Here is a 13,564-nt window from a genome sequence, read left to right on the forward strand (position 1 = left end):
TTGTCCGAAAGGTTAAGGGACCGCAGTACTAGCCTTTCAGTATCCAGGCCGTGAGAGCCAACGACCGGAGGTTTGGGTGGTGTAGCCTGCCCTGATACTGCATGATGAGGTTGGGCAAGGTGCCCAGGCAAATGGGCTCCTGAACAGACAGGTCGCGGAGTATCGGAAACCAGACCTGACGTGGCCAATATGGGGATATGACGATCATGGAGCCTTGGTTCTGTTGTAGCTTCATGAGAGTCTTGCTTATTAGCAGAAACAGCGGGTATGCATACAGGAGACCTGCACTCCAGAAGTGGGCGAAAGCATCCATGTCTGGTCTGCAGGGAGCAGAAGCGGTCCATCTTGTAGTTCTGCGAGGACACGAAGAGATCTACATCCGGTTGACCCCACCGGCGGAAAATCATGTCCTCCACCAAGGGGTTTAGGAACCACTCGTGTGGGTGGAAGGTCTGACTGAGGCAGCCTGTCACCACATTCTCGGTCTTTGCCAGGTAGATGGCCCATAGGAGAATGGGACGTGACAGGGCCCAGACCAAAATCTGCACTGCCTCTTGGCAGAGGAGGTAAGAGCCTGTGCCCCCCTATTTGTTCACATACCACATGGCCATTTGGTTGTCCGTTTGATTCAAGATGACCCTGTTGGACAGGCAGTCCTGGAATGTGTAGAGTGCATACTGCATCGCTCTGAGTTCCAGGAAGTTTATCTGGCATCTCGCCTCGGGCTGTCTGTGAAGGCTGTTGACATGGGCCCCCAGCCTATGCTGGAGGCATCCGTGGTCAGGATCACCTGAGCAGCAGGGGGCTGAAAAGGAAGTCCCTTGCTGAGGTTGGATTCCTGCACCCACCAGGCGAGGGAGAGCTGGATTGGTTTGGTTATCTGGACCAGTGTGGAGAGTTCTTGAGAGGCTTGGTGCCATTGGGACTGCAGGGTCCATTGCATGACCCTCATGGCCAGGCAGGCCATTGGGGTGACGTGCACCCACGATGCCATGTGACCCAGCAACTTCAGAAGCAGGCGGGCCGAGGCAATCTGCCGGTGACGGATGGACCTGGCCAGCCTGGCTATGCGTTCGCTGGGAAGGAACGCCTTGGCTACCGTGGTGTTCAGATCCGCCCCAATGAAGTTGAATCACTGGGACAAAGCCAGCTTTATTTACGAGGAACCCCAGTGATTGGAGGAGTCTCAACGTCATGTGCGGAGACTGAAGTGCTTCCTCTTTTGAAGAACTCTTTATGAGCCAATCATCTGGATATGGGAACATATGCACCCCATTCCGGTGCAAATGTGCTCCCACTACTGCCAGGCACTTTGTGAAGACCCGGGGTACGGCAGCTAGCCCGAAGGGAAGAACCCTGTATTGGAAGTGCCAGTGGCCTACTGCGAAGCACAGATATTTGCGATGAGGCGCAAAGATGGCAATGTGCGCGTATGCGTCCTGTAGGTCCAGAGAGCAGAGCGAGTCCCCTTGATGCAGAAGCAGAAGTAGGGTACCCAAGTATACCATTTTGAAAAGCTTTCTTTGGAGGAATTTGTTTAAGGCCGGAGGGCAAGGATGTGACGGAGGCCGCCTGTTCTCTTTGGAATGAGAAAATATCGGGAGTAGAACCCCCGGCCACGCTGAGCCCGGGGAACTGATTCCACAGCTTTCGACCGTAGGAGGGCCGAAAGTTCTAACTCGAGGGTCATTGCGTGTTCTATGAGGCTCCATACCGGAGAGGGTGGGGAGTTTGGAGGAACACTGAGAAGGTTCAGGTGATATCCTCGTTCTACGATGGACAGTTGTTCATGGTGGGACCAGTTGTTCATGGTGGGTTGGATGGTACGAGAAAAGGGGTTAGGTGTCTGCTCTCTCTGTGCCAGTCAAAAGCCAGCTGCAGGGCTTGGCTGGGGGGCTGGCTGAGCCCTAGGCGCTCTTTGTTGGAGAGGGTGACCTCTTTGGGTAGCCCGAGTTGGATGAGCACAGGAGGCCGGAGGATAGTATCTCCGTTGCCGGTAAAACTGCTTCCTGGAATCCCTACGTGGCGCCCTGCATGTTGCCGAAGAGGGGTCAGAGGTGGTAGTAGACAACTGACATAAGGTCTCATGGTGGTCCCTGAGTTGGGCAACTGCATCCCGGATTTTGTCCCCAAACAGGTTTTCTACTGTACAGGGGAGGTTGCCCAGTTTGTCTTGAACCTCCGGGCAAAGGTCAGAAGCTTTCAGCCAGGCCCAGCATCTGGCACTAATGCCTGCCGCTGAGACTCTTGACGCTGCCTCAAAGATGTCATAGGCTGCTCTCACCTTGTGTTTCCCGGCTTCCAATCCTTTTTGGAGGATGGATTCTAGGCCTTCCTAAAATTGTTGTGACTGGTTCTTGGCAAACTCCTGGATCTGATTCCAGAGGTTCTGGTTGTACTGGGTCATGTACAACTGGTATGTCACTATGCGAACAATAAGCATGGATCCCTGGAAAACTCTTCGACCTAGAGTATCTAAGGCTCTGTGGTCCTTCCCTGGAGTTGCAGAGGAGTGTGGCTGGGCCCTCTTGGCTTTCTTCTGAACTGATTCTACCACCACTGATTGGTGAGGGAACTGGCTCCTTTGGAAGCCTAAGGCATGTTGATTCAGATAGATAGCATCAGACTTTCTGTTGACTGGGGCCACAGAACCTGGGTGTTCCCAGAGCCGGTAGAGGTCTAAAAGGACCTCATGTACAGGGATAGCCATCACCTCCTTAGGGACATCCACAAACTGGAGGACCTCCAACATCTTGTGGTGGGCGTCCTCTTCAGTCAAAAGCTGGAAGGGAATGGCTTCTGCCATTGTCTGCACAAAGCCGCGAAGGATAAGTCTTCATGAGGTGAGCACCGTCTCTCGTCCGGGGAGAAGGTTCTGATAGAATGTCCTTGGAGGTCTCCAAGGAGTGACTGGAAGAGGCATCTTCCCACAGGTCATAAGGGGCTTCCTCCTCACCGCTGAATTGTCTGGGTCAAGGAGGGAGGTCAGATCCCAAAGTACAGGGCACAGGCATCGATGGTCAGTGAAGTGGAACAGACAACGGTTGTGCCAGCATCGAAGGCACAAGGACCTGCGGCAGATGCCAGGGCACCAGGAGGCCCGAGTGCCCAGGAAAGGAATCCGGCATCGGTGGCATCGCCCGTGGGGATGGGCATGGTGCCGCTTGCTCCTCTTCCGAGGATCCCAGATTTGGGATCGAGATGGGGGGAGGCACCGGTGGGCCCCCCGGAACAGGCTGCATCGGAAAGGCACCGAACAGCACGTCCAACCTTTCCAGCAGGGGTGCCAGCATGGTGGGCGCCAGTTCCGATGCCAGTATGGGAGCTGGCTTCAGTGGCTGCTGGAGGCCCTGAAGGGCATTTAGCACTGCCTGTTGAACCATGCAGTCCACTCCTCTCTAAATGCGGGTGTGGAAAGTACCGACCCGGGAGGAGGAGAAGGTAGTTTGGGCGTCACCGGAGCCTCCACGGGGGTCTGTGGAGGCTCGGTACCCAGCACCAATATTGGTGGGAAATGCCATGGACACCTGGGCTTGGAGGAGGATGGAGCCTCCTATCCTCGTGGTTTCTTCAGAGGGGGTTCGGCCGAGGTCGATGCTACTCCGGTGTCTGTGCCAACACCAGTCGGAGAAGAAAGTCTGTGCCGATGTCAGTGCTTCCCACAGTGCTTGGCCCGGTCCTTCGCCGGCACCGAGAATGACGATCCTGAAGCTTTTGAATGCTCCGATGCTCTCGGCTCCCCGCCACTTGATAATCACGGCGGGGCGCCAAGGGTAAAGGTACTGAGTCAGATCGATCCCCGCGACCCGACGTACCTACCACAGGAGTCAATGGCGCAGATTGCTTGGAATCAAACAAGTGCTTCACCTTGTCCAGGCGGGCGCGTCGACCTTTGGGAGTCATCTGATCACAGCTGGGAAACCGACAGACATCGTGGGGAGGCCCGAGACACAGGACACAAATGTCATGTGGGTCCGTGATAGATATAGTCCGAGGACACTCAGGGCACTTCCGAAAACCGGTGGCATGTGGTTGGTGGCCGTTGGCCACTGGGAAGTAGACACTCTAGAAGCGACCGCAACAACACGAAAACAGACCTACCGAGCGCCGGAGGAATTGGTTCACGATGGGAGATCCCGAAGAGGGGAAAAAACAGAAGAAAAACTTTGAATTATTCTGTGAGGAAAAAAGTTCTCAACAGAGCTCCACAAACCGCAATGCAACAGCTCCACGGAAAAAAGGAGACTGAAGGGGGACCCCGTGTGGCCACATGGTTGGTGGCATGCTGGGCATGCTCAGTGTGCCAGTCAAAGTTCTAGAAACTTTGAGAAAAGTGTTCTGTGACAGGGCTCCATCTGATGATGTCACCCATCTGTGAGGACTACCATCCTGCTTTGTCCTGGGAGAAAGAGCAAATAACCCTCCAGTAAGTTTAGTTTTGTTATTCAAGCTTGTGCAAAATATTTTGTCCATTCTGTATTTGGATTATAGGAAAAAGAATTTAAAATAATGAATGTTATTGTTTTCATAAATCTTTCTTTATTAAAATAATATCTAACATAGAAAAAGGTTGACTAGCAGTATCAAACTTTCAGCAGCACTGCAAGCTCCACAGATCTAGGATCTTTCTTTTCAGAATAAATATAACATTTTACTCAGCTGTCACAATCTTAGTGTTGGGCAGAGTACCATAGTGTTTGTTAGCTTAAACCTAGGTGACAGGTTAAGATCTAAGCTGGTATTGCTATAGGTTAAATAGCAAATGAAAGCTTAATATTTTAGTAAGAGCATGGCAAAAGTTTATTTTGTTTGAATTACATGGTTAGGTCACTAGCTCAAGATTTCTACAGACAGCTTCTTAAGGAGTGAAGAAGAAATAAAGTTTAAAACAAATCTTGCATATCTAAATCTAGATTTTATTAAATCAGAAAGAACACAGATACAAAATGCATGTAAAAAAACTACATAAAGGACATCTACAGAGTAGCAAGTATGAAAAAGAAAAGCTACAGTTCAGTTGTTATAGAGAAATGTACTGCATGCATTTAAATAATAATTTCAAGGAATTTTTAAGTGCAATTATCTTTACATCAGCTCCTCTACAGGAAGATATAAATTCAAAACACTTTGTAGAATTGTTTACTCTTGACAGGAAACAGACAAAAAGCAGAGATATATGAAACACAATTTTACTCAGTGATCTAAATTCTGTGTAAAATCTCAATTCAAGAATTGATAAAGTTTTGACAGCCTTTGAGTCCAATTTATATTCTAAGTGCTTGTGTGCATCTTCCGGTTAGAGGAGATGTGAACCCCTGAAAAGGATAAATCAGATTCTGATTGGTGGATTCAGTCTTTTCCTGCATGCAAATTGAGGAGATATGGAACAGCAGCAAAGGTAGAAATCTGGACCTTTTTATTCCTGAAGCCTGAGCATCAGGCAATAGCTATTAACATTGTCATTCTTAAACAAAGAAAAGTATTTACAAATCATTGATAGGGGCCATAGTATAGACTAAGAAATTATATTCAGTCATTCTAACAAGTAAAATAATAAATAACTACCAATTCTTAAAACATTCAAGCGTTTGTTCTCTTATCACAAGGAAGTGATATCTTAAAAACTATGGCACCATCCACCATTCTGATCATGTGAAAAATATATCTAATATACATATCTCATTAAAAAAAAACACCTGGTTTTCAAAATGTACATTCAATGGACAGTATACACAACTATTAAAAAAGACATGTCTTATTACAATACTGAAATCCTATTTCTTTAAGGTGTAAGAGGCCCTGCATAAGGCTGAGTGTCTTCTATCCATCTGAGGTACTACTGCTGCATTAAAAACATGCTGCTAACTAAGGCAAGAAACTAAATCTGAGACGTCAACATCTTAAAAATGGAACCTTGGCAAACAGATAGTTCAATATGTAAACACCTTGGAAACTTTGAAAGAAAATCTTCAAAACTGCAAGATTGGATGCAACAATTAAGATTCTAAATGTTCTTAAAAATCAAGAGTGGTATGAGTGCATACACACAGGTCTAGGAAGGTAAGGACCCAATGGAGTTTTTTGGTTGGGTTTTTTTTTTCCTTTTTAACTTGGGCCACACATTTTGCTTAATCTGGTACAATGCTTAGTGTTTGTGGTTCAGTGCAACTTCTCTAATCCCTGCAGCAGTGCAGCAGCCACTCTCAAACAACTACTGGGGAGGAAGGAAAATCCCGAGGACAGAGGATGATCAGGAAAACAGAAGTTACGTTTTTCAGAAAAAGGTTGCCCAATTATCAGCCCCTAGACACCAAGAATCCTTAAAAACAACCCCCCACCCCCCAAGAAAAAAAAATGCCAACAGTACAAGTTCCTTATCAGGAGGCCCATTTTTCACTGCTAGGGCTTAATTTGGCACTATAGCACAGCACAGCTTTATTGTTCCATTTTATGTATACTCTGCCCGAACAAGAAAAATCTAAGATAAAATTTTGGTTTTGGTAAGAATTGTAGCTCTAAGATCACTGGTATGTACATTATCTCATTTTCATGTACCAGAAACCCAAGTGTATATAGCTACTCAGAACTTGTCTGAACAGAAACAAGATTTTAAAAAGTGAAAGTGTGAAATCTCATTTAAATATAAAATAATACATAAAGTGCAAAGATCCTACTCAGCTATTTAGAGAGAGAGAGAGAGAGAGAAAGGGGTGCAAAACTGCTGACATTAAATGTAAGTAAATCACCGTCTTGAATGGAAGGCTAGAACTTTTCAAAATCTAGAAATACCTGGTCCAGATCTTTGGTATCCTGAATTATCCTGATTCCCTCCCAGTGGACTGGGGGGTGAGCAGTTGGCGTCTGCTAATTTACTGCTATCTGATGGTGGCAATAAGGTGCTGTTGGGGCTAGTTATGTCTCCTTCAGCCACAAGAGTTAAGTCTGCTACATTGTCATCATCTATAGTTTGTATGTTTTCTGTCTGCAAGTCTCTCGAACGCCTCTCCCAGCCTGGCAGAGTTGCTTCTTGTAGGTGTGGGATTGGAGATAATAGCGTGTTGAAAGGAACACTGGGAGGCTTCTTACTGCCAGGCAGCAACAAGGCTGGCCTGTCTTTATTATGAGGCAAGTGACTGGCCTTGGCATGGAGTTCTTCAGGCCCCTGGTGTGTGGACTCCAGCTTCCAACCATTCTGCACCGAGCTGGAATTGTTATTTTTTTTGTCTTTTCCATCACCTTTCAGAGTCCTCCTGTTGCTAGTCTTTGGAGGAGCAGCTGGGGTAGATGACGATGGCTCGGGCGCAGGAGTTAAACGAAGAAAATCAGGTAAGATGAGGTCTTCTTTTCTCAGCAGCCCCCGCTGATCCTCTGCTCGGTTGCTCTGAGCTTTGGAAATGAGCTCAAAAAATTCTAATAGAGGGAAAATAAGGCAATGACACACTTATGGATTCATTTGTCAAAAACCTGCAAGCCACATTACTGGGTTTCAATAATTACATTTAGCTTGGTTCTGCTTGCGTTATTGCTCTGGTAAGGGGTCATCGGGTGAGCATTAATCAATCCTAGAAAACGTGTTTCCTATCCTGTGGCTGTGAAGCTGGAAAGTATAATTATTATTTTCGTTCCTTAATGTTTATATTTCATGTTTTATAGCTGTTGACTGTGGACTCCTAATCAGGCTGCTGCTACCACCAACTAAGCAGCTTAATTTTTTTAAGGCAGCAAATTACTCTGCGCAATCAAAAACGGTTGTGATATCAGCATTCTGATCAGAAGGAGCCAGTCAGCTATAAAACATGTTCAAATAAACATTTAAACAAAAATAACTTAATACTGCATCTCCATTAGCTGCATCGCAACTGACAAAGAGGCAAAACCATTTGAACTGATTAAAAGATTCAAACATGCACGAACACTAATACACCACCTTTATGAATGAAGCATTCAAAGTTTTGCAGAACGGACAACTCTCTTACTTAACCTACATCTAAAGGATGTGAAAATGAGAAATACTTTCAGATTGTTTTACTTTGTTCTACAGACATATAATTTAACAAAATGCTCTTGAAAACTTTAAAAAAATGTCGGTTAATAAGCATATAAGCAAAAACCAATGCTCGAACAGGGCTAATATTCATAACATAGGTATGCAAGACTTAAGCTCGCTAGTATGTCCCCCGCCCCCTGTACAAAACGACTTCACGCAGGTAATGGCTTAAACAACAGGCCGCAGTTTATTCAAAATGACTTGCCCTGAGCCCTTAAATTAATACAATAATCCTAAAAACCAACCACCCCATTCCCCCTCCCCTTCTTCTTATTCCTCCGCTTACCACCTCATCCCAATGGTAAGCCGTGTCGTCGCTCCCCACTTACCCCGCCTCGGCTCCAGCGAGGGTAAGCATGCAGCCAGAGCATCGGCCCCCCTCCCTTGCTCTTTGGCCATCCCGTGTAGCAGCCCCAAACTACACAAGATTCTCACCCCCCCCCAATTCCTTTTATCTTTCAATACAAACTTATAACTTAGGGCTCAGGCTTCCGCCTCCACTGCGACAATCTTCCAAAAGCCATCCATATATCCTTGAACAATTCTCGTTATAGGGAGGGAAAGCAAGCCTTGCTCTTTGCCTCGCTGCCTGGAAACTGACTGAGCGCCTGGCAACTGGCGCCCAAACTCCTATCCCCTTGGGACCAATAGCAAAGCAGCATTTTAAATCACTGCTCTTGCTAAGGGTCACCACCCCCTCCCCTACTGTACCCTTTTCCCTCGCTGCTTGCTCCCGTGTTATAATCAGCAGCGCAGGACGAGCCTGCGCTGCTTCCCCTTCCATGATATACATGTTCAGTTTCTCAGTGTTTACAAGTTATAAACTCCATGCCATCAAATTTAAGCCGATTGCTAATCAATCCTAAATGGTTCTCTCAAAAACAAAAAAGCCCAAGTCCAAAATAACATTCACCCAGACAAATGCATTAAAACAGTACATAAATAATCTTCAATATATCTAAAAATCATTATTGCATAACATGCTAAAAAACAAAACAAAACAAAACAAAAAGTATAGCAAATTAGCTCAAAACGCGGAATCTGATTGGTCCAAACTGGCTATAATATCATTCATGACATCATAATCCAAAGTATGAATCGATCTCAAATAATTCTCTGCAATGCAAATCTGACAACCCTCTGAACACCACCGCGCCAGGAAGTTCAGTGAAATTGCAGAGGTGTGGCTTAAAAGTACAAATGTAATATCAAAGTAAAATTTGTAATCGATACAGGCTGAGTATTACAATTAGCCATTTGGGCTTTCGAAATGTTATACAGTGCATGGTATAAACACTTTCTTTTTACAGCCAATGTGAAACCACTGATGTCATGTTTACTCAAAATCATGTTGGCTTGCATCAAGTCTTACGTACCCTCTGCTTCATCTAAACTGATTTTCTGATGGGACTTTTTCCCCGACTTTACAATAGAGTCTTCCCTCTTGGAAGTCCGAGTATCCTTAGCATTTTTTCCATGTTCTCCTTTTATTCTAATAGATGAAGTCTTTATCAAAGTTCTTTCTTCTCCCTGGATTGCAATAAAAAAAGTGATTACAGACTGCTTCAGTTTCATACAACAGTTTTTTTTCCTTTGTAAATGCTAGAGAAGATAAATCACATCAAATATATTTGGGGAGTACAAGATCATCATACACTTTTGATCGAGCCCAATAAATATGTATACTTTAGAAAAAAATAGTGTTCATAAATACAAGGACTAAGGGGGTCATTTTCAAAACGGATTGCACGTGAAAAGTCCCTTTTCGCGTGCGATAGCTAAATCGGGGCGGGTTCTGGGTGGCGACTGCACCGGAAGGGGAGGAGTCGGGGCGGCACCGGGGCGGACGCTGTGAAGACACCGCTGACGGTGAAAAGGTAACGACCCTTTTCGCCGCAAGTTTCGCACCCAATAGCACCACCTTTTACAATGGCGCTATTGGGTGCGAAAGCAGGCCTGCCCCCTGCTTCGCCACCCTGCCCCCTGTTACCGCCGGATTTTCTAAGGTCTGTGACCTTAGAAAATCAGGCCCAATTGTTTGACATAGTACTGGTTTCAAGAACAGTGACGTTTTCATTTCATGATAAATTTGTAATTTCAGTGCAGAGGTAAGGAGCGCCACATAATATAGATAAATACAATTTCCCATCCAGGGCTAGGTATATGTGAAGGCCACCTTCAAAGCCGCTGGAGGGAGAAGGTTGCAGCCATTGCTCAACAGCAACATCTATTGGCTGGGCTCAGGGTGTGCACATACCAGATCCTGCAGGGAGCTGAACTGTGCTTCTCGATCAAGAACGGTCACTGAACTGGCTGGACTACATGGGAGAAGAAACCCCCCCCTCCATGTTGTTGTAAATGAAGACTCATTTACAACAACATGTAGCTGTAGCGCCAGCAGTAACTGAGTCTGATCAAGTTGAAAAGCAAAGAAACAAAGAATTTGCAGGGTCAAAAAAAGAAGGAAATATAATTTCTTTTTGATACTCTCAGAATCTGGAGTGAGAAACACAAAGACTGCACTGGATTAGGCAAACATTCAAAGTCCTCTTATCCTTCACACAGTGTGCTCTCATTCAGGAAACAGCTATACACTGCTTCTGTTTAAAAAAAAATAAATTATAAAGCATTTACAAATATGAAATTCATTCATGGGTGCTAATAAGTGAATAACTGCACTTCTTGGCCATCTTATTCAGTCAGTACAAAGCGTATCTCATAATACATTATAGGTACTGTGAACGACAGCTTTCAACTTATAGCCATGATCCTCCAGTTTACTGTGAGACTACAGCAATTGCCATGGAATTTGCCTTTGTCTTCAAAATCATAGAATATGAGGACAGATAAAGCCCGTGAAGTCCATTCAGTTTCATTCTTCCAACAGTGTCAGAGACCCCATTTGGTCTCTGGCTTTCCCCTCACTCCTTCATAACTAAGGATTCTGTTGTTTCTCACAAACATTCTTGATTTCTGTTACTGTTCTTGCATCAAGCATCGCACTAGGAGGCTATTCCATGCATCTGCCACCCTTTCTGTAAAGAAAAAGTTTCTGATGTTTACTCCTAGAAACACAAGTACAGCAGAAGCTACAGGAGCTGGGGTGAACGATGCATGAATTAATGGCCTCCTAAGGGCTTTCTGGAGCGGGCTCAAGAGGTACACGTGGAAGGTGGAATATTATAAAAAATATTTGCGTACAAATTATCTAACTTATGCATGCAATTTTACCCTTCCGAACTAACTAGCGCAGTTGATAATTGGACCTGTCTGTTGTCTGCAATTTTTTTGGTGGGAGGTCTAAGTGCACAGTTTATAAAATATTATGCTAAATCTCTGTGCGTCCATTTACGTGAGCAAATGAAGGACCGCAAATAGATTTGAACGTTATCTTCTCTAAGTACAAAGAGCTTTGCTTGGCTTTTTTTGGTTTGTTTTTTTTAAAGGACTGAGTTTTGATTTAAATTAAAAGCAATCTGAGGAAATCAAAATATTTTACGGAAAGGATTTACCGTATCTGCGCGATTTCTTGAACCACTGGTCATAGCTGGATTTTGTTTTACTGCAGCACCCTGCTGCTTGTCTGAAAATATCAAAGCGTACAACAGAGGGTTAAAATAAATAATAAGCATTCATACACATACTCGGAGCAACAAGATTATTTTTGGGGTCCAGTTTGCCTAGGAATTTCGCCCATTTTATGAATGTGGAAAAATTTCTGCGTAAATGTGGCCTTTGGTGTCTTGCAACTAAACTCTAATTCCTGGCACCAAAATGTTTGCCATCTAAAATTAAAATAATGTATCAGGAGGGTCATTTTATAATTGTGCAGGCTGGCATAAAGTCTGTTTCTAACTTTTAACATGCAGATTTTACCCCACATTTTCAAAGCAAAAATAGCCAAATACATTTGCTTTGAAAATGCTGGAGTAAATGCACTTCAACAGGCAGAAAATGACCCTCATGAAATAACATCTGCTCTTCACAGAGGGCGATTTGTGCGGGTTAATTTACGCACCTTCTTTTGAAAATAAAAAAAAAAGTATGAGCACAAGTCCCAACTCCACCCCCTGGGAACGCCTTTCACAACTGCGCATAAAAGTATGCACGAAATCAGGTTACGCGCATGGGCTATTTTATAACAGCCATTTACATGCATAGAATTCACCCCAAAGGGTCCTCAATTCTATAGCTTTTCTCCCGTGGTTTGTCTGTGGGAATAATGCGTATCAATATGTAGGGTGCTAAATCTGCCTAACACAACCACTTGAGCGCCTGTGAACTTAAGCTGATCTTACCTGTGGAAAGACCAGCAGTTATAAAAAATAAAAAGTACCGTATATAGAAACTTGAACTGTTCCTCTGACTCGCTGGCCTTTTTTAAATTACAAATTTAGAGTTTGAAAAATTCAAAGGCAAGTTATCTACAGCTAATGGCCCAGTTCTTGCTCTCTGGATTGCCCAACCCTACCCCTCTGACATACAAATTGCTCTCCACTCTTGCTGCTTCTTTGAAAGCTTTTCTCAACAGCAGGGGAGCGACTTGGACTGTGATATCCCGTCTCAAGATGGAGACTGAATCATTACAGAAAGCTGCAAAAATAAAAAGTGCTATGAGCTCATACTGAAGTTATTTTATGTTTATTGCATCTACAAGGGAGCATCTGTGTTTACTATAGAAGCAATTTTGTGGGCATTCATTTACAATGTAAAATTTAAAAAAATTTACAATGTAAAATTTAAAAAAGCCTACTATCAATGATCTGAATCCTCAACTACTCTTCCTAACTGCCACAATCTCTCATATATTGCTGATATTCTATTAATATAAAGTTATATACTGTATTGTTTTTCGTTTAGTTTCCTTGTTATATTGTAAAGCGCAATGCTGAATTACTGTTTGAATGTAAACCGAGGTGATGTTATTTACGTACCCCGGTATAGAAAAATCTATAAATAAATAAATAAATAAATAAAAAAGAATCTCTAACGGGGGTGCTTGTGTCCTTTAGTCTCTGATCTCATTTCAATAGACAAGTCAGCAAACAGACTGCTCTGAAAATTGGGATGCAAGAGCTGAGGAGGCTGCTTACTCAATTGTGATAGATTAAAACTTTGGATGGCATTATATTCGTGTTCCTGGGCTTCCGTATTTTCTCAGGATTGAGATCTTCTGGCCAGCATTAGCATGCACTACACAGGTTTAACATGCACTAACCTGTTCTGGTGGGCATTAACTATGTTCCTGCTCACTGAAATTAATTAGCCCTTGGTATCTAGAACAGAAGCCATAATTTGGATAATTAAGGATAATTTGAAGCAGATATTCAGTCGGCAATTTCCGGATAGTTACCCCAACAACTTTGGTTAACTTTATCTAGATATTCAGCGTGAAACTGCACTGGCTGAAAGTCCAGGTACACTTTAGGCTTGCTATTTGCCTGGACAGCTCCCTGGGTAACTTTGTCTGCGCAGTGCCAGATATCAGCATTTTCTCTTTTTGTCTGGGAGGGGGAG

The 13,564-nt window shown here is 44.2% G+C and overlaps 1 protein-coding gene across 6 annotated transcripts in view; it reads right to left on the reverse strand.

Annotated features, from left to right (window-relative positions):
• The window catches only part of RGS12 (regulator of G protein signaling 12), a 424,812-nt gene that overhangs the window by 52,088 nt on the left and 359,160 nt on the right, over positions 1–13,564 (reverse strand). For 5 of the 6 annotated variants that reach the window (XM_029591961.1, XM_029591953.1, XM_029591978.1 and 2 more), the window contains 3 exons: positions 11,560–11,630; positions 9,424–9,577; positions 6,790–7,410 (listed from right to left, as the gene is read on the reverse strand). In XM_029591961.1, the coding sequence (XP_029447821.1) occupies positions 6,790–7,410; positions 9,424–9,577; positions 11,560–11,630 (846 nt within the window). Of the gene's footprint in view, positions 1–4,551; positions 7,411–9,423; positions 9,578–11,559; positions 11,631–13,564 lie in introns of those variants that run through there. The other variant, XM_029591969.1, reaches the window with a different exon arrangement.

The sequence above is a fragment of the Rhinatrema bivittatum genome, chromosome 1 (assembly GCF_901001135.1).
Source record: "Rhinatrema bivittatum chromosome 1, aRhiBiv1.1, whole genome shotgun sequence".
Taxonomy (NCBI): Eukaryota; Metazoa; Chordata; class Amphibia; order Gymnophiona; family Rhinatrematidae; genus Rhinatrema; species Rhinatrema bivittatum.